The sequence below is a fragment of the Hypanus sabinus genome, chromosome 10, assembly GCF_030144855.1.
Source record: "Hypanus sabinus isolate sHypSab1 chromosome 10, sHypSab1.hap1, whole genome shotgun sequence".
NCBI classification, from domain to species: domain Eukaryota; kingdom Metazoa; phylum Chordata; class Chondrichthyes; order Myliobatiformes; family Dasyatidae; genus Hypanus; species Hypanus sabinus.
In genome coordinates, this window is record NC_082715.1 from 156,927,150 (window position 1) to 156,952,945 (window position 25,796).

Below are 25,796 nucleotides of genomic sequence, written 5' to 3' on the forward strand. Positions count from 1 at the left end.
CAGGACAGTGTATGGGAGGGGTTTGGGGATTCAGGACGGTGTATGGGAGGGGTTTTGGGGATTCAGGACAGTGTATGGGAGGGGTTTGGGGATTCAGGTCAGTATATGGGAGGGGTTTGGGGATTCAGGACAGTGTATGGGAGGGTTTTGGGGAGTCAGGACAGTGTATGGGAGAGGTTTGGGGATTCAGGATAGTGTATGGGAGGGGTTTGGGGAGTCAGGACAGTGTATGGGAGGGGTTTGGGGATTCAGGACAGTGTATGGGAGGGGTTTGGGGATTCAGGACAGTGTATGGGAGGGGTTTGGGGATTCAGGACAGTGTATGGGATGGGTTTGGGGATTCAGGACAGTGTATGGGATGGGTTTGGGGAGTCAGGACAGTGTATGGGAGGGGTTTGGGGAGTCAGGACAGTGTATGGGAGGGGTTTGGGGAGTCAGGACAGTGTATGGGAGGGGTTTGGGGATTCAGGACAGTGTATGGGAGGGGTTTGGGGATTCAGGACAGTGTATGGGAGGGGTTTGGGGATTCAGGACAGTGTATGGGAGGGGTTTGGGGATTCAGGACAGTGTATGGGAGGGGATTGGGGATTCAGGATAGTGTATGGGAGGGGTTTGGGTAGTCAGGACAGTGTATGGGAGGGATTTGGGGAGTCAGGACAGTGTATGGGAGGGGTTTGGGGATTTAGGACAGTGTATGGGAGGGGTTTGGGGATTCAGTACAGTGTATGGGAGGGGTTTGGGGATTCAGGACAGTGTATGGGAGGGGTTTGGGGATTCAGGTCAGTGTATGGGAGGGGTTTGGGGAGTCAGGTCAGTGTATGGGAGGGGTTTGGGGATTCAGGACAGTGTATGGGAGGGGTTTCGGGATTCAGCACAGTGTATGGGAGGGGTTTGGGGAGTCAGGACAGTGTATGGGAGGGGTTTGGGGATTCAGGACAGTGTATGGGAGGGGTTTGGGGATTCAGGACAGTGTATGGGAGGGGTTTGGGGAGTCAGGACAGTGTATGGGAGGGGTTTCGGGATTCAGGACAGTGTATGGGAGGGGTTTGGGGAGTCAGGACAGTGTATGTGAGGGGTTTGGGGATTCAGGACAGTGTATGGGAGGGGTTTTGGGATTCAGGTCAGTGTATGGGAGGGGTTTGGGGATTCAGGACAGTGTATGGGAGGGGTTTGGGGAGTCAGGACAGTGTATGGGAGGGGTTTGGGGAGTCAGGACAGTGTATGGGAGGGGTTTGGGGAGTCAGTACAGTCCATGGGAGGGGTTTGGGGAGTCAGGACAGTGTATGGGAGGGGTTTGGGGATTCAGGACAGTGTATGGGAGGGGTTTGGGGAGTCAGGACAGTGTATGGGAGGGGTTTGGGGAGTCAGGACAGTGTATGGGAGGGGTTTGGGGATTCAGGACAGTGTATGGGAGGGGATTGGGGATTCAGGATAGTGTATGGGAGGGGTTTGGGTAGTCAGGACAGTGTATGGGAGGGATTTGGGGAGTCAGGACAGTGTATGGGAGGGGTTTGGGGAGTCAGAACAGTGTATGGGAGGGTTTGGGGAGTCAGGACAGTGTATGGGAGGGGTTTGGGGAGTCAGAACAGTGTATGGGAGGGTTTGGGGAGTCAGGACAGTGTATGGGAGTGGTTTGGGGAGTCAGGATAGTGTATGGGAGGGGTTTGGGGAGTCAGGACAGTGTATGGGAGGGGTTTGGGGAGTCAGAACAGTGTATGGGAGGGTTTGGGGAGTCAGGACAGTGTATGGGAGGGGTTTGGGGAGTCAGAACAGTGTATGGGAGGGTTTGGGGAGTCAGGACAGTGTATGGGAGGGGTTTGGGGAGTCAGGACAGTGTATGGGAGGGGTTTGGGGATTCAGGACAGTGTATGGGAGGGGTTTGGGGATTCAGGTCAGTGTATGGGAGGGGTTTGGGGATTCAGGACAGTGTATGGGAGGGGTTTGGGGAGTCAGAACAGTGTATGGGAGGGTTTGGGGAGTCAGGACAGTGTATGGGAGGGGTTTGGGGATTCAGAACAGTGTATGGGAGGGGTTTGGGGATTCAGGTCAGTGTATGGGAGGGGTTTGGGGATTCAGGACAGTGTATGGGAGGGGTTTGGGGAGTCAGAACAGTGTATGGGAGGGTTTGGGGAGTCAGGACAGTGTATGGGAGGGGTTTGGGGATTCAGAACAGTGTATGGAAGGGTTTGGGGAGTCAGGACAGTGTATGGGAGGGGTTTGGGGAGTCAGGACAGTGTATGGGAGGGGTTTGGGGAGTCAGGACAGTGTATGGGAGGGGTTTGGGGATTCAGGATAGTGTATGGGAGGGGATTGGGGATTCAGGATAGTGTATGGGAGGGGTTTGGGTAGTCAGGACAGTGTATGGGAGGGATTTGGGGAGTCAGGACAGTGTATGGGAGGGGTTTGGGGAGTCAGAACAGTGTATGGGAGGGTTTGGGGAGTCAGGACAGTGTATGGGAGGGGTTTGGGGAGTCAGAACAGTGTATGGGAGGGTTTGGGGAGTCAGGACAGTGTATGGGAGGGGTTTGGGGATTCAGGACAGTGTATGGGAGGGGTTTGGGGATTCAGGACAGTGTATGGGAGGGGTTTGGGGATTCAGGACGGTGTATGGGAGGGGTTTTGGGGATTCAGGACAGTGTATGGGAGGGGTTTGGGGATTCAGGTCAGTGTATGGGAGGGGTTTGGGGATTCAGGACAGTGTATGGGAGGGTTTTGGGGAGTCAGGATAGTGTATGGGAGGGGTTTGGGGATTCAGGATAGTGTATGGGAGGGGTTTGGGGAGTCAGGACAGTGTATGGGAGGGGTTTGGGGATTCAGGACAGTGTATGGGAGGGGTTTGGGGAGTCAGGACAGTGTATGGGAGGGGTTTGGGGATTCAGGATAGTGTATGGGAGGGGTTTGGGGAGTCAGGACAGTGTATGGGAGGGGTTTGGGGATTCAGGACAGTGTATGGGAGGGGTTTGGGGATTCAGGACAGTGTATGGGAGGGGTTTGGGGATTCAGGACAGTGTATGGGATGGGTTTGGGGATTCAGGACAGTGTATGGGATGGGTTTGGGGAGTCAGGACAGTGTATGGGAGGGGTTTGGGGAGTCAGGACAGTGTATGGGAGGGGTTTGGGGAGTCAGGACAGTGTATGGGAGGGGTTTGGGGATTCAGGACAGTGTATGGGAGGGGTTTGGGGATTCAGGACAGTGTATGGGAGGGGTTTGGGGATTCAGCACAGTGTATGGGAGGGGTTTGGGGATTCAGGACAGTGTATGGGAGGGGATTGGGGATTCAGGATAGTGTATGGGAGGGGTTTGGGTAGTCAGGACAGTGTATGGGAGGGATTTGGGGAGTCAGGACAGTGTATGGGAGGGGTTTGGGGAGTCAGAACAGTGTATGGGAGGGTTTGGGGAGTCAGGACAGTGTATGGGAGGGGTTTGGGGAGTCAGAACAGTGTATGGGAGGGTTTGGGGAGTCAGGACAGTGTATGGGAGGGGTTTGGGGATTCAGGACAGTGTATGGGAGGGGTTTGGGGAGTCAGAACAGTGTATGGGAGGGTTTGGGGAGTCAGGACAGTGTATGGGAGGGGTTTGGGGAGTCAGAACAGTGTATGGAAGGGTTTGGGGAGTCAGGACAGTGTATGGGATGGGTTTGGGGAGTCAGGACAGTGTATGGGAGGGGTTTGGGGAGTCAGAACAGTGTATGGGAGGCGTTTGGGGATTCAGGACAGTGTATGGGAGGGGTTTGGAGATTCAGGACAGTGTATGGGAGGGCTTTGGGGAGTCAGGACAGTGTATGGGAGGGCTTTGGGGATTCAGGACAGTGTATGGGAGGGGTTTCGGGATTCAGGACAGTGTATGGGAGGGGTTTGGGGATTCAGGACGGTGTATGGGAGGGGTTTTGGGGATTCAGGACAGTGTATGGGAGGGGTTTGGGGATTCAGGTCAGTGTATGGGAGGGGTTTGGGGATTCAGGACAGTGTATGGGAGGGTTTTGGGGAGTCAGGACAGTGTATGGGAGAGGTTTGGGGATTCAGGATAGTGTATGGGAGGGGTTTGGGGAGTCAGGACAGTGTATGGGAGGGGTTTGGGGATTCAGGACAGTGTATGGGAGGGGTTTGGGGATTCAGGACAGTGTATGGGAGGGGTTTGGGGATTCAGGACAGTGTATGGGATGGGTTTGGGGATTCAGGACAGTGTATGGGATGGGTTTGGGGAGTCAGGACAGTGTATGGGAGGGGTTTGGGGAGTCAGGACAGTGTATGGGAGGGGTTTGGGGAGTCAGGACAGTGTATGGGAGGGGTTTGGGGATTCAGGACAGTGTATGGGAGGGGTTTGGGGATTCAGGACAGTGTATGGGAGGGGTTTGGGGATTCAGGTCAGTGTATGGGAGGGGTTTGGGGAGTCAGGTCAGTGTATGGGAGGGGTTTGGGGAGTCAGGACAGTGTATGGGAGGGGTTTCGGGATTCAGGACAGTGTATGGGAGGGGTTTGGGGATTCAGGACAGTGTATGGGAGGGGTTTCGGGATTCAGCACAGTGTATGGGAGGGGTTTGGGGAGTCAGGACAGTGTATGGGAGGGGTTTGGGGATTCAGGACAGTGTATGGGAGGGGTTTGGGGATTCAGGACAGTGTATGGGAGGGGTTTGGGGAGTCAGGACAGTGTATGGGAGGGGTTTCGGGATTCAGGACAGTGTATGGGAGGGGTTTGGGGAGTCAGGACAGTGTATGTGAGGGGTTTGGGGATTCAGGACAGTGTATGGGAGGGGTTTTGGGATTCAGGTCAGTGTATGGGAGGGGTTTGGGGATTCAGGACAGTGTATGGGAGGGGTTTGGGGAGTCAGGACAGTGTATGGGAGGGGTTTGGGGAGTCAGGACAGTGTATGGGAGGGGTTTGGGGAGTCAGTACAGTCCATGGGAGGGGTTTGGGGAGTCAGGACAGTGTATGGGAGGGGTTTGGGGATTCAGGACAGTGTATGGGAGGGGTTTGGGGAGTCAGGACAGTGTATGGGAGGGGTTTCGGGAGTCAGGACAGTGTATGGGATGGGTTTGGGGATTCAGGATAGTGTATGGGAGGGGTTTGGGGAGTCAGGACAGTGTATGGGAGGGGTTTGGGGAGTCAGGACAGTGTATGGGAGGGGTTTGGGGATTCAGGACAGTGTATGGGAGGGGTTTGGGGATTCAGGACAGTGTATGGGAGGGGATTGGGGATTCAGGATAGTGTATGGGAGGGGTTTGGGTAGTCAGGACAGTGTATGGGAGGGATTTGGGGAGTCAGGACAGTGTATGGGAGGGGTTTGGGGAGTCAGAACAGTGTATGGGAGGGTTTGGGGAGTCAGGACAGTGTATGGGAGGGGTTTGGGGAGTCAGAACAGTGTATGGGAGGGTTTGGGGAGTCAGGACAGTGTATGGGAGGGGTTTGGGGATTCAGGACAGTGTATGGGAGGGGTTTGGGGAGTCAGAACAGTGTATGGGAGGGTTTGGGGAGTCAGGACAGTGTATGGGAGGGGTTTGGGGAGTCAGAACAGTGTATGGAAGGGTTTGGGGAGTCAGGACAGTGTATGGGAGGGGTTTGGGGAGTCAGGACAGTGTATGGGAGGGGTTTGGGGAGTCAGGACAGTGTATGGGAGGGGTTTGGGGATTCAGGACAGTGTATGGGAGGGGTTTGGGGATTCAGGACAGTGTATGGGAGGGCTTTGGGGAGTCAGGACAGTGTATGGGAGGGCTTTGGGGATTCAGGACAGTGTATGGGAGGGGTTTGGGGATTCAGGACAGTGTATGGGAGGGGTTTGGGGATTCAGGACGGTGTATGGGAGGGGTTTTGGGGATTCAGGACAGTGTATGGGAGGGGTTTGGGGATTCAGGTCAGTGTATGGGAGGGGTTTGGGGATTCAGGACAGTGTATGGGAGGGTTTTGGGGAGTCAGGACAGTGTATGGGAGGGGTTTGGGGATTCAGGATAGTGTATGGGAGGGGTTTGGGGAGTCAGGACAGTGTATGGGAGGGGTTTGGGGATTCAGGACAGTGTATGGGAGGGGTTTGGGGAGTCAGGACAGTGTATGGGAGGGGTTTGGGGATTCAGGATAGTGTATGGGAGGGGTTTGGGGAGTCAGGACAGTGTATGGGAGGGGTTTGGGGATTCAGGACAGTGTATGGGAGGGGTTTGGGGATTCAGGACAGTGTATGGGAGGGGTTTGGGGATTCAGGACAGTGTATGGGATGGGTTTGGGGATTCAGGACAGTGTATGGGATGGGTTTGTGGAGTCAGGACAGTGTATGGGAGGGGTTTGGGGAGTCAGGACAGTGTATGGGAGGGGTTTGGGGAGTCAGGACAGTGTATGGGAGGGGTTTGGGGATTCAGGACAGTGTATGGGAGGGGTTTGGGGATTCAGGACAGTGTATGGGAGGGGTTTGGGGATTCAGCACAGTGTATGGGAGGGGTTTGGGGATTCAGGACAGTGTATGGGAGGGGATTGGGGATTCAGGATAGTGTATGGGAGGGGTTTGGGTAGTCAGGACAGTGTATGGGAGGGATTTGGGGAGTCAGGGCAGTGTATGGGAGGGGTTTGGGGAGTCAGAACAGTGTATGGGAGGGTTTGGGGAGTCAGGACAGTGTATGGGAGGGGTTTGGGGAGTCAGAACAGTGTATGGGAGGGTTTGGGGAGTCAGGACAGTGTATGGGAGGGGTTTGGGGATTCAGGACAGTGTATGGGAGGGGTTTGGGGAGTCAGAACAGTGTATGGGAGGGTTTGGGGAGTCAGGACAGTGTATGGGAGGGGTTTGGGGAGTCAGAACAGTGTATGGAAGGGTTTGGGGAGTCAGGACAGTGTATGGGATGGGTTTGGGGAGTCAGGACAGTGTATGGGAGGGGTTTGGGGAGTCAGAACAGTGTATGGGAGGGGTTTGGGGATTCAGGACAGTGTATGGGAGGGGTTTGGAGATTCAGGACAGTGTATGGGAGGGCTTTGGGGAGTCAGGACAGTGTATGGGAGGGCTTTGGGGATTCAGGACAGTGTATGGGAGGGGTTTCGGGATTCAGGACAGTGTATGGGAGGGGTTTGGGGATTCAGGACGGTGTATGGGAGGGGTTTTGGGGATTCAGGACAGTGTATGGGAGGGGTTTGGGGATTCAGGTCAGTGTATGGGAGGGGTTTGGGGATTCAGGACAGTGTATGGGAGGGTTTTGGGGAGTCAGGACAGTGTATGGGAGAGGTTTGGGGATTCAGGATAGTGTATGGGAGGGGTTTGGGGAGTCAGGACAGTGTATGGGAGGGGTTTGGGGATTCAGGACAGTGTATGGGAGGGGTTTGGGGATTCAGGACAGTGTATGGGAGGGGTTTGGGGATTCAGGACAGTGTATGGGATGGGTTTGGGGATTCAGGACAGTGTATGGGATGGGTTTGGGGAGTCAGGACAGTGTATGGGAGGGGTTTGGGGAGTCAGGACAGTGTATGGGAGGGGTTTGGGGAGTCAGGACAGTGTATGGGAGGGGTTTGGGGATTCAGGACAGTGTATGGGAGGGGTTTGGGGATTCAGGACAGTCTATGGGAGGGGTTTGGGGATTCAGGACAGTGTATGGGAGGGGTTTGGGGATTCAGGACAGTGTATGGGAGGGGATTGGGGATTCAGGATAGTGTATGGGAGGGGTTTGGGTAGTCAGGACAGTGTATGGGAGGGATTTGGGGAGTCAGGACAGTGTATGGGAGGGGTTTGGGGATTTAGGACAGTGTATGGGAGGGGTTTGGGGATTCAGGACAGTGTATGGGAGGGGTTTGGGGATTCAGGACAGTGTATGGGAGGGGTTTGGGGATTCAGGTCAGTGTATGGGAGGGGTTTGGGGAGTCAGGTCAGTGTATGGGAGGGGTTTGGGGAGTCAGGACAGTGTATGGGAGGGGTTTCGGGATTCAGGACAGTGTATGGGAGGGGTTTGGGGATTCAGGACAGTGTATGGGAGGGGTTTCGGGATTCAGCACAGTGTATGGGAGGGGTTTGGGGAGTCAGGACAGTGTATGGGAGGGGTTTGGGGATTCAGGACAGTGTATGGGAGGGGTTTGGGGATTCAGGACAGTGTATGGGAGGGGTTTGGGGAGTCAGGACAGTGTATGGGAGGGGTTTCGGGATTCAGGACAGTGTATGGGAGGGGTTTGGGGAGTCAGGACAGTGTATGTGAGGGGCTTGGGGATTCAGGACAGTGTATGGGAGGGGTTTTGGGATTCAGGTCAGTGTATGGGAGGGGTTTGGGGATTCAGGACAGTGTATGGGAGGGGTTTGGGGAGTCAGGACAGTGTATGGGAGGGGTTTGGGGAGTCAGGACAGTGTATGGGAGGGGTTTGGGGAGTCAGTACAGTCCATGGGAGGGGTTTGGGGAGTCAGGACAGTGTATGGGAGGGGTTTGGGGATTCAGGACAGTGTATGGGAGGGGTTTGGGGAGTCAGGACAGTGTATGGGAGGGGTTTCGGGAGTCAGGACAGTGTATGGGATGGGTTTGGGGATTCAGGATAGTGTATGGGAGGGGTTTGGGGAGTCAGGACAGTGTATGGGAGGGGTTTGGGGAGTCAGGACAGTGTATGGGAGGGGTTTGGGGATTCAGGACAGTGTATGGGAGGGGTTTGGGGATTCAGGACAGTGTATGGGAGGGGATTGGGGATTCAGGATAGTGTATGGGAGGGGTTTGGGTAGTCAGGACAGTGTATGGGAGGGATTTGGGGAGTCAGGACAGTGTATGGGAGGGGTTTGGGGAGTCAGAACAGTGTATGGGAGGGTTTGGGGAGTCAGGACAGTGTATGGGAGGGGTTTGGGGAGTCAGAACAGTGTATGGGAGGGTTTGGGGAGTCAGGACAGTGTATGGGAGGGGTTTGGGGATTCAGGACAGTGTATGGGAGGGGTTTGGGGAGTCAGAACAGTGTATGGGAGGGTTTGGGGAGTCAGGACAGTGTATGGGAGGGGTTTGGGGAGTCAGAACAGTGTATGGAAGGGTTTGGGGAGTCAGGACAGTGTATGGGAGGGGTTTGGGGAGTCAGGACAGTGTATGGGAGGGGTTTGGGGAGTCAGGACAGTGTATGGGAGGGGTTTGGGGATTCAGGACAGTGTATGGGAGGGGTTTGGGGATTCAGGACAGTGTATGGGAGGGCTTTGGGGAGTCAGGACAGTGTATGGGAGGGCTTTGGGGATTCAGGACAGTGTATGGGAGGGGTTTGGGGATTCAGGACAGTGTATGGGAGGGGTTTGGGGATTCAGGACGGTGTATGGGAGGGGTTTTGGGGATTCAGGACAGTGTATGGGAGGGGTTTGGGGATTCAGGTCAGTGTATGGGAGGGGTTTGGGGATTCAGGACAGTGTATGGGAGGGTTTTGGGGAGTCAGGACAGTGTATGGGAGGGGTTTGGGGATTCAGGATAGTGTATGGGAGGGGTTTGGGGAGTCAGGACAGTGTATGGGAGGGGTTTGGGGATTCAGGACAGTGTATGGGAGGGGTTTGGGGAGTCAGGACAGTGTATGGGAGGGGTTTGGGGATTCAGGATAGTGTATGGGAGGGGTTTGGGGAGTCAGGACAGTGTATGGGAGGGGTTTGGGGATTCAGGACAGTGTATGGGAGGGGTTTGGGGATTCAGGACAGTGTATGGGAGGGGTTTGGGGATTCAGGACAGTGTATGGGATGGGTTTGGGGATTCAGGACAGTGTATGGGATGGGTTTGGGGAGTCAGGACAGTTTATGGGAGGGGTTTCGGGAGTCAGGACAGTGTATGGGAGGGGTTTGGGGAGTCAGGACAGTGTATGGGAGGGGTTTGGGGATTCAGGACAGTGTATGGGAGGGGTTTGGGGATTCAGGACAGTGTATGGGAGGGGTTTGGGGATTCAGCACAGTGTATGGGAGGGGTTTGGGGATTCAGGACAGTGTATGGGAGGGGATTGGGGATTCAGGATAGTGTATGGGAGGGGTTTGGGTAGTCAGGACAGTGTATGGGAGGGATTTGGGGAGTCAGGACAGTGTATGGGAGGGGTTTGGGGAGTCAGAACAGTGTATGGGAGGGTTTGGGGAGTCAGGACAGTGTATGGGAGGGGTTTGGGGAGTCAGAACAGTGTATGGGAGGGTTTGGGGAGTCAGGACAGTGTATGGGAGGGGTTTGGGGATTCAGGACAGTGCATGGGAGGGGTTTGGGGAGTCAGAACAGTGTATGGGAGGGTTTGGGGAGTCAGGACAGTGTATGGGAGGGGTTTGGGGAGTCAGAACAGTGTATGGAAGGGTTTGGGGAGTCAGGACAGTGTATGGGAGGGGTTTGGGGAGTCAGGACAGTGTATGGGAGGGGTTTGGGGAGTCAGAACAGTGTATGGGAGGGGTTTGGGGATTCAGGACAGTGTATGGGAGGGGTTTGGGGATTCAGGACAGTGTATGGGAGGGCTTTGGGGAGTCAGGACAGTGTATGGGAGGGCTTTGGGGATTCAGGACAGTGTATGGGAGGGGTTTCGGGATTCAGGACAGTGTATGGGAGGGGTTTGGGGATTCAGGACGGTGTATGGGAGGGGTTTTGGGGATTCAGGACAGTGTATGGGAGGGGTTTGGGGATTCAGGTCAGTGTATGGGAGGGGTTTGGGGATTCAGGACAGTGTATGGGAGGGTTTTGGGGAGTCAGGACAGTGTATGGGAGGGGTTTGGGGATTCAGGATAGTGTATGGGAGGGGTTTGGGGAGTCAGGACAGTGTATGGGAGGGGTTTGGGGATTCAGGACAGTGTATGGGAGGGGTTTGGGGATTCAGGACAGTGTATGGGAGGGGTTTGGGGATTCAGGACAGTGTATGGGATGGGTTTGGGGATTCAGGACAGTGTATGGGATGGGTTTGGGGAGTCAGGACAGTGTATGGGAGGGGTTTGGGGAGTCAGGACAGTGTATGGGAGGGGTTTGGGGAGTCAGTGTATGGGAGGGGTTTGGGGATTCAGGACAGTGTATGGGAGGGGTTTGGGGATTCAGGACAGTGTATGGGAGGGGTTTGGGGATTCAGGACAGTGTATGGGAGGGGCTTGGGGATTCAGGACAGTGTATGGGAGGGGATTGGGGATTCAGGATAGTGTATGGGAGGGGTTTGGGTAGTCAGGACAGTGTATGGGAGGGATTTGGGGAGTCAGGACAGTGTATGGGAGGGGTTTGGGGATTTAGGACAGTGTATGGGAGGGGTTTGGGGATTCAGGACAGTGTATGGGAGGGGTTTGGGGATTCAGGACAGTGTATGGGAGGGGTTTGGGGATTCAGGTCAGTGTATGGGAGGGGTTTGGGGAGTCAGGTCAGTGTATGGGAGGGGTTTGGGGAGTCAGGACAGTGTATGGGAGGGGTTTCGGGATTCAGGACAGTGTATGGGAGGGGTTTGGGGATTCAGGACAGTGTATGGGAGGGGTTTCGGGATTCAGCACAGTGTATGGGAGGGGTTTGGGGAGTCAGGACAGTGTATGGGAGGGGTTTGGGGATTCAGGACAGTGTATGGGAGGGGTTTGGGGATTCAGGACAGTGTATGGGAGGGGTTTGGGGAGTCAGGACAGTGTATGGGAGGGGTTTCGGGATTCAGGACAGTGTATGGGAGGGGTTTGGGGAGTCAGGACAGTGTATGTGAGGGGTTTGGGGATTCAGGACAGTGTATGGGAGGGGTTTTGGGATTCAGGTCAGTGTATGGGAGGGGTTTGGGGATTCAGGACAGTGTATGGGAGGGGTTTGGGGAGTCAGGACAGTGTATGGGAGGGGTTTGGGGAGTCAGGACAGTGTATGGGAGGGGTTTGGGGAGTCAGTACAGTCCATGGGAGGGGTTTGGGGAGTCAGGACAGTGTATGGGAGGGGTTTGGGGATTCAGGACAGTGTATGGGAGGGGTTTGGGGAGTCAGGACAGTGTATGGGAGGGGTTTCGGGAGTCAGGACAGTGTAGGGGATGGGTTTGGGGATTCAGGATAGTGTATGGGAGGGGTTTGGGGAGTCAGGACAGTGTATGGGAGGGGTTTGGGGAGTCAGGACAGTGTATGGGAGGGGTTTGGGGATTCAGGACAGTGTATGGGAGGGGTTTGGGGATTCAGGACAGTGTATGGGAGGGGTTTGGGGATTCAGGACAGTGTATGGGAGGGGTTTGGGGATTCAGGTCAGTGTATGGGAGGGGTTTGGGGAGTCAGGTCAGTGTATGGGAGGGGTTTGGGGAGTCAGGACAGTGTATGGGAGGGGTTTCGGGATTTAGGACAGTGTATGGGAGGGGTTTGGGGATTCAGGACAGTGTATGGGAGGGGTTTCGGGATTCAGCACAGTGTATGGGAGGGGTTTGGGGAGTCAGGACAGTGTATGGGAGGGGTTTGGGGATTCAGGACAGTGTATGGGAGGGGTTTGGGGATTCAGGACAGTGTATGGGAGGGGTTTGGGGAGTCAGGACAGTGTATGGGAGGGGTTTCGGGATTCAGGACAGTGTATGGGAGGGGTTTGGGGAGTCAGGACAGTGTATGGGAGGGGTTTGGGGATTCAGGACAGTGTATGGGAGGGGTTTTGGGATTCAGGTCAGTGTATGGGAGGGGTTTGGGGATTCAGGACAGTGTATGGGAGGGGTTTGGGGAGTCAGGACAGTGTATGGGAGGGGTTTGGGGATTCAGGACAGTGTATGGGAGGGGTTTGGGGAGTCAGGACAGTGTATGGGAGGGGTTTCGGGAGTCAGGACAGTGTATGGGATGGGATTGGGGATTCAGGATAGTGTATGGGAGGGGTTTGGGGAGTCAGGACAGTGTATGGGAGGGGTTTGGGGAGTCAGGACAGTGTATGGGAGGGGTTTGGCGATTCAGGACAGTGTATGGGAGGGGTTTGGGGATTCAGGACAGTGTATGGGAGGGGTTTGGGGATTCAGGACAGTGTATGGGAGGGGTTTGGGGATTCAGGACAGTGTATGGGAGGGGTTTGGGGAGTCAGGACAGTGTATGGGAGGGGATTGGGGATTCAGGATAGTGTATGGTAGGGGTTTGGGGATTCAGGACAGTGTATGGGAGGGGTTTGGGGAGTCAGGACAGTGTATGGGAGGGTTTTGGGGATTCAGGACAGTGTCTGGGAGGGGTTTGGGGAGTCAGGATAGTGTATGGGAGGGGTTTGGGGAGTCAGGACGGTGTATGGGAGGGGTTTGGGGAGTCAGGACGGTGTATGGGAGGGGTTTGGGGATTCAGGACAGTGTATGGGAGGGGTTTGGGGATTCAGGACAGTGTATGGGAGGGGTTTGGGGATTCAGGACAGTGTATGGGAGGGGTTTGGGGAGTCAGGACAGTGTATGAGAGGGGTTTGGGGATTCAGGACAGTGTATGGGAGGGGATTGGGGATTCAGGATAGTGTATGGGAGGGGTTTGGGGAGTCAGGACAGTGTATGGGAGGGGTTTGGGGAGTCAGGACAGTGTATGGAGGGGTTTGGGGATTCAGGACAGTGTATGGGAGGGGTTTGGGGAGTCAGGACAGTGTATGGGAGGGGTTTGGGGATTCAGGTCAGTGTATGGGAGGGGTATGGGGATTCAGGACAGTGTATGGGAGGGGTTTGGGGATTCAGGACAGTGTATGGGAGGGGTTTGGGGAGTCAGGACAGTGTATGGGAGGGGTTTGGGGATTCAGGACAGTGTATGGGAGGGGTTTGGGGATTCAGGACAGTGTATGGGAGGGGTTTGGGGAGTCAGGACAGTGTATTGGAGGGGTTTGGGGATTCAGGACAGTGTATTGGAGGGGTTTGGGGATTCAGGACAGTGTATGGGAGGGGTTTGGGGATTCAGGACAGTGTATGGGAGGGGTTTGGGGATTCAGGACTGTATAGGAGGGGTTTGGGGAGTCAGGATAGTGTATGGGAGGGGTTTGGGGATTCAGGACAGTGTATGGGAGGGGTTTGGGGATTCAGGACAGTGTATGGGAGTGGTTTGGTGATTCAGGACAGTGTATGGGAGGGGTTTGGGGATTCAGGTCAGTGTATGGGAGGGGTTTGGGGATTCAGGTCAGTGTATGGGAGTGGTTTGGGGATTCAGGTCAGTGTTTGGGAGGGGTTTGGGGAGTCAGGATAGTGCATGTGAGGGGTTTGGGGAGTCAGGACAGTGTATGGGAGGGGTTTGGGGATTCAGGACAGTGTATGGGAGGGGCTTGGGGATTCAGGACAGTGTATGGGAGGGGTTTGGGGAGTCAGGACAGTGTATGGGAGGGGTTTGGGGATTCAGGACAGTGTCTGGGAGGGGTTTGGGGATTCAGGACAGTGTATGGGAGGGGTTTGGGGATTCAGGTCAGTGTATGGGAGGGGTTTGGGGAGTCAGGACAGTGTATGGAGGGGTTTGGGGATTCAGGACAGTGTATGGGAGGGGTTTGGGGAGTCAGGACAGTGTATGGGAGGGGTTTGGGGATTCAGGTCAGTGTATGGGAGGGGTATGGGGATTCAGGACAGTGTATGGGAGGGGTTTGGGGATTCAGGACAGTGTATGGGAGGGGTTTGGGGAGTCAGGACAGTGTATGGGAGGGGTTTGGGGATTCAGGACAGTGTATGGGAGGGGTTTGGGGATTCAGGACAGTGTATGGGAGGGGTTTGGGGAGTCAGGACAGTGTATGGGAGGGGTTTGGGGATTCAGGACAGTGTATGGGAGGGGTTTGGGGAGTCAGGACAGTGTATTGGAGGGGTTTGGGGATTCAGGACAGTGTATTGGAGGGGTTTGGGGATTCAGGACAGTGTATGGGAGGGGTTTGGGGATTCAGGACAGTGTATGGGAGGGGTTTGGGGAGTCAGGACTGTATGGGAGGGGTTTGGGGAGTCAGGATAGTGTATGGGAGGGGTTTGGGGATTCAGGACAGTGTATGGGAGGGGTTTGGGGATTCAGGACAGTGTATGGGAGGGGTTTGGGGATTCAGGTCAGTGTATGGGAGGGGTTTGGGGATTCAGGTCAGTGTATGGGAGTCGTTTGGGGATTCAGGTCAGTGTTTGGGAGGGGTTTGGGGAGTCAGGATAGTGCATGGGAGGGGTTTGGGGAGTCAGGACAGTGTATGGGAGGGGTTTGGGGATTCAGGACAGTGTATAGGAGGGGTTTGGGGAGTCAGGACAGTGTATGGGAGGGGCTTGGGGATTCAGGACAGTGTATGGGAGGGGTTTGGGGAGTCAGGTCAGTGTTTGGGAGGGGTTTGGGGAGTCAGGATAGTGCATGGGAGGGGTTTGGGGAGTCAGGACAGTGTATGGGAGGGGTTTGGGGATTCAGGACAGTGTATGGGAGGGGCTTGGGGATTCAGGACAGTGTATGGGAGGGGTTTGGGGAGTCAGGACAGTGTATGGGAGGGGTTTGGGGATTCAGGACAGTGTCTGGGAGGGGTTTGGGGAGTCAGGATAGTGTATGGGAGGGGTTTGGGGAGTCAGGACGGTGTATGGGAGGGGTTTGGGGAGTCAGGACGGTGTATGGGAGGGGTTTGGGGATTCAGGACAGTGTATGGGAGGGGTTTGGGGATTCAGGACAGTGTATGGGAGGGGTTTGGGGATTCAGGACAGTGTATGGGAGGGGTTTGGGGAGTCAGGACAGTGTATGAGAGGGGTTTGGGGATTCAGGACAGTGTATGGGAGGGGATTGGGGATTCAGGATAGTGTATGGGAGGGGTTTGGGGAGTCAGGACAGTGTATGGGAGGGGTTTGGGGAGTCAGGACAGTGTATGGGAGGGGTTTGGGGATTCAGGACAGTGTATGGGAGGGGTTTGGGGATTCAGGACAGTGTATGTGAGGGGTTTGGGGATTCAGGTCAGTGTATGGGAGGGGTTTGGGGAGTCAGGTCAGTGTATGGGAGGGTTTTGGGGAGTCAGGACAGTGTATGGGAGGGGTTTCGGGATTCAGGACAGTGTATGGGAGGGGTTTGGGGATTCAGGACAGTGTATGGGAGGGGTTTCGGGATTCAGCACAGTGTATGGGAGGGGTTTGGGGAGTCAGGACAGTGTTTGGGAGGGGTTTGGGGATTCAGGACAGTGTATGGGAGGGGTTTGGGGATTCAGGACAGTGTATGGGAGGGGTTTGGGGAGTCAGGACAGTGTATGGGAGGGGTTTGGGGAGTCAGGACAGTGTATGGGAGGGGTTTCGGGATTCAGGACAGTGTATGGGAGGGGTTTGGGGATTCAGGACAGTGTATGGGAGGGGTTTGGGGATTCAGGACAGTGTATGGGAGGGGTTTGGGGAGTCAGGACAGTGTAAGGGAGGGGTTTGGGGATTCAGGACAGTGTATGGGAGGGGTTTGGGGAGTCAGGACAGTGTATTGGAGGGGTTTGGGGATTCAGGACCAGTGTATGGGAGGGGGTTGGGGATTCAGGACAGTGTATGGGAGGGGTTTGGGGAGTCAGGACAGTGTATGGAGGGGTTTGGGGATTCAGGACAGTGTATGGGAGGGGTTTGGGGAGTCAGGACAGTGTATGGGAGGGGTTTGGGGATTCAGGTCAGTGTATGGGAGGGGTATGGGGATTCAGGACTGTGCATGGGAGGGGTTTGGGGATTCAGGACAGTGTATGGGAGGGGTTTGGGGAGTCAGGACAGTGTATGGGAGGGGTTTGGGGATTCAGGACAGTGTATGGGAGGGGTTTGGGGATTCAGGACAGTGTATGGGAGGGGTTTGGGGAGTCAGGACAGTGTATTGGAGGGGTTTGGGGATTCTGGACAGTGTATTGGAGGGGTTTGGGGATTCAGGACAGTGTATGGGAGGGGTTTGGGGATTCAGGACAGTGTATGGGAGGGGTTTGGGGATTCAGGACTGTATAGGAGGGGTTTGGGGAGTCAGGATAGTGTATGGGAGGGGTTTGGGGATTCAGGACAGTGTATGGGAGGGGTTTGGGGATTCAGGACAGTGTATGGGAGGGGTTTGGTGATTCAGGACAGTGTATGGGAGGGGTTTGGGGATTCAGGTCAGTGTATGGGAGGGGTTTGGGGATTCAGGTCAGTGTATGGGAGTGGTTTGGGGATTCAGGTCAGTGTTTGGGAGGGGTTTGGGGAGTCAGGATAGTGCATGGGAGGGGTTTGGGGAGTCAGGACAGTGTATGGGAGGGGTTTGGGGATTCAGGACAGTGTATGGGAGGGGCTTGGGGATTCAGGACAGTGTATGGGAGGGGTTTGGGGAGTCAGGACAGTGTATGGGAGGGGTTTGGGGATTCAGGACAGTGTCTGGGAGGGGTTTGGGGATTCAGGACAGTGTATGGGAGGGGTTTGGGGATTCAGGTCAGTGTATGGGAGGGGTTTGGGGAGTCAGGACAGTGTATGGAGGGGTTTGGGGATTCAGGACAGTGTATGGGAGGGGTTTGGGGATTCAGGTCAGTGTATGGGAGGGGTATGGGGATTCAGGACAGTGTATGGGAGGGGTTTGGGGATTCAGGACAGTGTATGGGAGGGGTTTGGGGAGTCAGGACAGTGTATGGGAGGGGTTTGGGGATTCAGGACAGTGTATGGGAGGGGTTTGGGGATTCAGGACAGTGTATGGGAGGGGTTTGGGGAGTCAGGACAGTGTATGGGAGGGGTTTGGGGATTCAGGACAGTGTATGGGAGGGGTTTGGGGAGTCAGGACAGTGTATTGGAGGGGTTTGGGGATTCAGGACAGTGTATTGGAGGGGTTTGGGGATTCAGGACAGTGTATGGGAGGGGTTTGGGGATTCAGGACAGTGTATGGGAGGGGTTTGGGGAGTCAGGACTGTATGGGAGGGGTTTGGGGAGTCAGGATAGTGTATGGGAGGGGTTTGGGGATTCAGGACAGTGTATGGGAGGGGTTTGGGGATTCAGGACAGTGTATGGGAGGGGTTTGGGGATTCAGGTCAGTGTATGGGAGGGGTTTGGGGATTCAGGTCAGTGTATGGGAGTGGTTTGGGGATTCAGGTCAGTGTTTGGGAGGGGTTTGGGGAGTCAGGATAGTGCATGGGAGGGGTTTGGGGAGTCAGGACAGTGTATGGAAGGGGTTTGGGGATTCAGGACAGTGTATGGGAGGGGCTTGGGGATTCAGGACAGTGTATGGGAGGGGTTTGGGGAGTCAGGTCAGTGTTTGGGAGGGGTTTGGGGAGTCAGGATAGTGCATGGGAGGGGTTTGGGGAGTCAGGACAGTGTATGGGAGGGGTTTGGGGATTCAGGACAGTGTATGGGAGGGGCTTGGGGATTCAGGACAGTGTATGGGAGGGGTTTGGGGAGTCAGGACAGTGTATGGGAGGGGTTTGGGGATTCAGGACAGTGTCTGGGAGGGGTTTGGGGATTCAGGACAGTGTATGGGAGGGGTTTGGGGATTCAGGTCAGTGTATGGGAGGGGTTTGGGGATTCAGGACAGTGTATGGGAGGGGTTTGGGGATTCAGGTCAGTGTATGGGAGGGGTTTGGGGATTCAGGACAGTGTATGGGAGGGGTTTGGGGATTCAGGTCAGTGTATGGGAGGAGTTTGGGGATTCAGGTCAGTGTATGGGAGGGGTTTGGGGATTCAGGTCAGTGTATGGGAGGGGTTTGGGGATTCAGGTCAGTGTATGGGAGTGGTTTGGGGATTCAGGTCAGTGTTTGGGAGGGGTTTGGGGAGTCAGGATAGTGCATGGGAGGGGTTTGGGGAGTCAGGACAGTGTATGGGAGGGGTTTGGGGATTCAGGACAGTGTATGGGAGGGGCTTGGGGATTCAGGACAGTGTATGGGAGGGGTTTGGGGAGTCAGGTCAGTGTTTGGGAGGGGTTTGGGGAGTCAGGATAGTGCATGGGAGGGGTTTGGGGAGTCAGGACAGTGTATGGGAGGGGTTTGGGGATTCAGGACAGTGTATGGGAGGGGCTTGGGGATTCAGGACAGTGTATGGGAGGGGTTTGGGGAGTCAGGACAGTGTATGGGAGGGGTTTGGGGATTCAGGACAGTGTCTGGGAGGGGTTTGGGGATTCAGGACAGTGTATGGGAGGGGTTTGGGGATTCAGGTCAGTGTATGGGAGGGGTTTGGGGATTCAGGACAGTGTATGGGAGGGGTTTGGGGATTCAGGTCAGTGTATGGGAGGGGTTTGGGGATTCAGGACAGTGTATGGGAGGGGTTTGGGGATTCAGGTCAGTGTATGGGAGGAGTTTGGGGATTCAGGTCAGTGTATGGGAGGGGTTTGGGGATTCAGGACAGCGTATGGGAGGGGTTTGGGGATTCAGGACAGTGTATGGGAGGGGTTTGGGGATTCAGGATAGTGTATGGGAGGGGTTTGGGGATTCAGGTCAGTGTATGGGAGGGGTTTCGGGATTCAGGACAGTGTATGGGAGGGGTTTGGGGAGTCAGGACAGTGTATGGGAGGGGTTTGGGGATTCAGGATAGTGTATGGGAGGGGTTTGGGGATTCAGGTCAGTGTATGGGAGGGGTTTCGGGATTCAGGACAGTGTATGGGAGGGGTTTGGGGATTCAGGACAGTGTATGGGAGGCGTTTGGGGACTCAGGACAGTGTATGGGAGGGGTTTGGGGATTCAGGACAGTGTATGGGAGGGGTTTGGGGAGTCAGGACAGTGTATGGGAGGGGTTTGGGGAGTCAGGACAGTGTATGGGAGGGGTTTCGGGAGTCAGGACAGTGTATGGGAGGGGTTTGGGGAGTCAGGACAGTGTATGGGAGGGGTTTGGGGATTCAGGACAGTGTATGGGAGGGGTTTGGGGATTCAGGACAGTGTATGGGAGGGGTTTGGGTAGTCAGGACAGTGTATGGGAGGGGTTTGGGGATTCAGGTCAGTGTATGGGAGGGGTTTGGGGATTCAGGACAGTGTATGGGAGGGGTTTGGGGATTCAGGACAGCGTATGGGAGGGGTTTGGGGATTCAGGACAGCGTATGGGAGGGGTTTGGAGATTCAGGACAGTGTATGGGAGGGGTTTGGGGATTCAGGATAGTGTATGGGAGGGGTTTGGGGATTCAGGTCAGTGTATGGGAGGGGTTTCGGGATTCAGGACAGTGTATGGGAGGGGTTTGGGGAGTCAGGATAGTGTATGGGAGGGGTTTCGGGATTCAGGACAGTGTATGGGAGGGGTTTGGGGATTCAGGACAGTGTATAGGAGGCGTTTGGGGACTCAGGACAGTGTATGGGAGGGGTTTGGGGATTCAGGACAGTGTATGGGAGGGGTTTGGGGAGTCAGGACAGTGTATGGGAGGGGTTTGGGGAGTCAGGACAGTGTATGGGAGGGGTTTCGGGAGTCAGGACAGTGTATGGGAGGGGTTTGGGGAGTCAGGACAGTGTATGGGAGGGGTTTGGGGATTCAGGACAGTGTATGGGAGGGGTTTGGGGATTCAGGACAGTGTATGGGAGGGGTTTGGGTAGTCAGGACAGTGTATGGGAGGGGTTTGGGGATTCAGGTCAGTGTATGGGAGGGGTTTGGGGATTCAGGACAGTGTATGGGAGGGGTTTGGGGATTCAGGTCAGTGTATGGGAGGGGTTTGGGGATTCAGGACAGTGTATGGGATGGGTTTGGGGAGTCAGGACAGTGTATGGGAGGGGTTTGGGGAGTCAGGACAGTGTATGGGAGGGGTTTCGGGATTCAGGACAGTGTATGGGAGGGGTTTCGGGATTCAGGATAGTGTATGGGAGGGGTTTGGGGATTCAGGACAGTGTATGGGAGGGGTTTGGGGATTCAGGTCAGTGTATGGGAGGGGTTTGGGGATTCAGGACAGTGTATGGGACGAGTTTGGGGAGTCAGGACAGTGTATGGGAGGGGTTTGGGGATTCAGGACAGTGTATGGGAGGGGTTTGGGGATTCAGGACAGTGTATGGGAGGGGTTTGGGTAGTCAGGACAGTGTATGGGAGGGGTTTGGGGATTCAGGTCAGTGTATGGGAGGGGTTTGGGGAGTCAGGACAGTGTATGGGAGGGGTTTGGGGATTCAGGACAGTTTATGGGAGGGGTTTGGGGAGTCAGGACTGTGTATGGGAGGGGTTTGGGGATTCAGGACAGTTTATGGGAGGGGTTTGGGGAGTCAGGACAGTGTATGGGAGGGGTTTGGGGAGTCAGGACAGTGTATGGGAGGGGTTTGGGGAGTCAGGATAGTGTATGGGAGGGGTTTGGGGATTCAGGACAGTGTATGGGAGGGGTTTGGGGAGTCAGGACAGTGTATGGGAGGGGTTTGGGGATTCAGGTCAGTGTATGGGAGGGGTTTGGGGAGTCAGGACAGTGTATGGGAGGTGTTTGGGGATTCAGGACAGTTTATGGGAGGGGTTTGGGGAGTCAGGACAGTGTATGGGAGGGGTTTGGGGATTCAGGACAGTTTATGGGAGGGGTTTGGGGAGTCAGGACATTGTATGGGAGGGGTTTGGGGATTCAGGACAGTGTATGGGAGGGGTTTGGGGATTCAGGACAGTGTATGGGAGGGGTTTGGGGAGTCAGAACAGTGTATGGGAGGGGTTTGCGGAGTCTGGACAGTGTATGGGAGGGGTTTAGTGTTTGAAGACGCCACATGCTTGACTACTTGGCTGGCATTAAATGCCATGTGAAGTAATTTGAGATATTTCACTTTGTCACCTCCTATGGTTTGCTTTGGGAGAGTTTGCTTCAGTCCTTGAGTGTGCTGAGCTGAGTTAGACACTTTGCCAACCACAGTCAAACATATCTCAAACGTATCACTTACCCAACAGAAGATTTGCTGATTTGCAGCTTTGGATGTCTGATAAAACTCCTTAAGTATTCCGGGAATGCGAATCCTTTCTTTGCAAGCTGTATCGATGGTTCAAACAGGGAATGCCAGGGCAGTCTCCCAAGGAGCTGGTGGGCCTGCCAGTAACCCTCTATTTCTCCTGGCACACCAATCCACTGAGCCCCTGGGTGAAAACACAGACGCAGAAACCACGCTTACATCAACGGCCACTGGGAGATTGCCTATGCATTCAATGTGTTGTGTGTTCAGAGATGCTCTTCATTGCACCTTCTTCCTGTCAGCTCCTGGCCGTTCTCCTCCGACCTTGCTCACTAAGGAGGAGTTCTGCCCACAGAGCCACTACTCACTGGATTTCTTTTCACACCATTCTCTGCAAACTCTAGAGACTGTTGTGCATGAAAATCCTAGGAGATCATCAATTTCTTAGATACTCAAACCACCCCATCTGACACCAACAATCATTCCACGGTCAAAGTCACATTTCTTTCCTATTCTGATGTGTGGTTTGAACAACAACTGAACCTCCTTTTCATGCTTTTATGCACTGAGTTGCTGACACCTGATTGAATGATTTGATTCTTGCATTAATGAAAAGGTGCACAGGTGGCCACTGAGTGTGTGTGCACTGTATAAATTTATTCAAAGGGTGTGGACTTCACAGGCTGAAAAAGTGTCCAGTTGCTCTGGACGATGGTGGCTTTAGTCCCTGGGGTTTGGTTTTCCAAATCAGCAGAGTACACCGCTCAGGTGGTGACGACTATTGTGCTTTTGCTACCCTTGAACTTCAAGCAAGTAGAGTTATGGGTTTGGAAGGTGCTGGCCAATGGCCTGAATGAGAATGAGGTAAACTGCATCAGGAAGTTTGCAGATGACACCAAGTCTGTCAAAGCTTGCAGCAGGATCTGGGCTTGCTAGAATTAAAGTCGATGAACGAAGCAGGGTTTTAGATTGGCATGTATGATGCTGTAGACGTCATTGAATCGTGGGTGAATGATGATTATAGCTGGGGCTTAACATCCAAGGATACAGATTGTATCAAAAGGACAGGCAAGAAGGCAGAGAGGGTGGGATGGCTCTGTTGGTAAAAAAATGAAATCAAGCCTTTCGAAAGAGGAGACATAATCAGAAGGTGTAGAATCCTTGTGGGTAGAGCTAAGGAACTGCAAGGGCAAAAAGACCCTGATGGGAATTATATATGACTTCCAAACAGTAGCAAAGATATGGTCTACAATTTTCAACAGGAGATAGAAAATGCATGACAAAAGGGCAATGTAACAATAGTCATCGGGGATTTCAATACGCAGGTAGACTGGGGAAAATCATGTTGATGCTGGATCTCAAGAGAGGGAATTTGTAGACTGCCTATGAGATGGCTTTTTAGAGCAGGTTATGGTGGATCAGCAACTCTGAATTGAGGGTTGTGTAATGAACCAGAACCAATTAGGCAGCTGATGGTAAAGGAACCTTTAGGGGCCAGTGATCATAACAATGATAAACCGTGGAGAATCTCGAGTCAGATGTATCAGTATTACAGTTCAGCAGTGCAGAGGCACGAGAGAGGAGCTGGCCAAAGTTAATTGGAAGGGAACACTAGCAGTGATGACAGTGGAGCAATGGCAGCTGGAGTTTCTGAGAGAAGTTCCAAAGGTAGACACATTCCAAATAAGAAGTAGTATACTAAAGGCAGGGTGATGTGACCGTGGCTGACAAGAGAAGTCAAAGCCAACATAAAAGCTAAAGAGAGCACATATAATAGAGCAAAAATTAGTGGGAAGTTAAAGGATTGGGAAACTTCTAAAAACCAACTATAAAAGTCATCAAGAAAGAACAGTTGGAATACAAAGGTAAGCTAGTTAATAATATTAAAGAGGATTCCAAAGGTTTCTTCAGGCAGAAGTAGATATTAGACTGTGGGAAAATTATGCTGGAGAGGTAGTAACGGGGTCAAGGAAACGGCGGACAAACTGAGTAAGTATTTTGCGTCCATCTTCACTGTGGAATACAGTAAGTAAACCTGACATTACTAGGGAAACAGCAGGCCAGGCAGCACCTATAAGGAGAAGCACTGTCGATGTTTCGGGCCGAGACCCTTCGTCAGGTCTTGGCCTGCTGTGTTCCACCAGCATTTTGTGTGTGTTGTTTAAATTTCCAGCATCTGCAGATTTCCTGGTGATTACTAGGGAAAAGATGCTTGGGAAACTGAAGGTAGATGAGTCACCTGAACCAGACGGTGTGCACCCCAGGAGTCTGACAGAGGCGCCAGAAGTGATTCTGGAGGCATTAGTAATGATCTTTCAAGAATCACTAGATTCTGAAATTGTTCTGGAAGACTGAAGAATTGCAGATGTCACTCCACTCTTCAGGAAGGGAGAGAGGCTGAAGAAAGGAAACTATAGGCCAGTTAGTCTGACCTCAGCGGTTGGGAAGATGTTGGAGTTGATCAATAAGGATGTGGTTTTGGGATGCTTGGAGGCACCTGATGAAATAGGCCATAGTTCCTGCTGACGAATCTATAGGAATTCTTTGGAGAAATAACAAGCAGGATAGACAAAGGAGAATAGGTGAATGTTGTGTGCTTGCTTTTCAGAAGGCCTTTAACAAGTTAAGAGTCCATGGCATTTCAGGTGAGATACGAGCATGGATAGAGCACAGGCTGATTGGGAATAAGCCTTTTCCGATTGGCTGTCGGTGACTAGTGGTGTTCCACATGGGTTTGTGTTGGGACCACTTCTTTTTATGTTATTTGTCAATGATTTGGCCAAGTTCATGGACAATACAAAGATAGATGGTGGGACAGTAGTTATGCTGAAGCAAAGTATTTGCAGAAGAACTTAAACAGATTAGAGAATGGGCAAAGAAATGGAGACGGAATACAGCGTCAGAAAGTGTATGTTTATGCTCTTTGCTAGAAAAAATAAAAGCATGGATTATTTTCTAAATAGAGAGAAAATTGAAAAATCTGAGGTGCAAAGGGACTTGGGAGTCCTCCTGCAAGACCCCCGAAGGTTAATTTGCAGGCTGAGCCTGTGGTGAGAACGGCATTCAAGAGGACTAGAATATAAGGTTCACAAACGTGACTGCAGGGTTAAAAGGCTTTTCATATGAGGAGTGCCTCATGGGTTTGGGCCCGCACTACCTGGGATTCAGAGCGGGTGGGTGGGGATCGCATTGAAACCTATCAAATGCTGAAAGGCCTCGACAGAGTGGACGTGGAGAGGATGTTTCTTGTGGTGGGTAAGTCTAAGACCAGAGGACAAAGCCTCAGAGTAGAGGGACGTCCATTTAGAACAGAGACGAAGAGGGATTTCTTTAGCCAGAGGGTGGTGATTCTGTGGAATTCATTGCTGAGGCAACTGTGAAGGCCGTCATTGGGTATATTTAAGGCAGAGGTTGATAGTCAGGGATGCAGGGAGAAGGCAAGAGATTGGGGCTGGGAGAGAAATAGACCAGATTCGATGGGCCAAATGGCCCGATTCTGCTCCTATATCTTATGGTCTTATGGAATTAGAAGTTGAATTAATTCCAGCAGGTTGGGCTTTTTTCAGGTCATATAACTCTATGGGTCTAAACATCACCAACTCTTCATTATTTAAGGCCCAACACACATTTCTGGCAACAATTTCTTGGCAGTGTCATCGTACTGTGCCATCCAGCAAAAGGCCCCCCGGGCCACTGCGTGTTTGCTGAAAATGAACTGATTCAAATTAATCTCAACAGTCTTCACAGGATCCACGTCCATCCATTTGCTGCCAAATGATGTGCCTGTCCAAATGCCTCTCGCTTTTCCATTCCCTTCGAGTGATCCTACTCTCCTCATTACTACTCTATATTTTTAATGTAAGTGTACAATTCCGTTAAACACGGGAGCAAAACTAGGCCACTCAGCCCATCCAGCCTGCTCTAGCATTCTGTCACAGCTGATTGATATTCCCGATCAACCCCATCCATCTATCTTCGCCTGTAACCTGTGACGCTGTCACTAACCTCTGCCTTAACTACACCCAATGACCTGGGTTCCACAGCTGACAGTGGCAAAGCAGTACAGACAAAATGCTGGTGGGACGCAGCAGGTCAGGCAGCATCTATAGGGAGAAGTACAGATGACGTTTCAGGACTCTTCTCCCTATAGATGCTGCCTGGCCTGCTGCGTTCCACCAGCACTTTGTGTGTGTTGCTTGAATTTCCAGCATCTCCAAGTTTCCTCGTGAGTGACAAAGTATTCCACAGGTTCACCA

General features: G+C 53.6%; 1 protein-coding gene across 1 annotated transcript in view; it reads right to left on the bottom strand.

Annotated features, from left to right (window-relative positions):
• LOC132401264 (glutathione hydrolase 5 proenzyme-like) overlaps positions 1–25,796 on the bottom strand; it is a 195,785-nt gene that overhangs the window by 89,982 nt on the left and 80,007 nt on the right. The window contains exon 4 of the mRNA XM_059983296.1: positions 21,535–21,724. Within this exon, the coding sequence (XP_059839279.1) occupies positions 21,535–21,724 (190 nt within the window). The remainder of the gene's footprint in view (positions 1–21,534; positions 21,725–25,796) is intronic.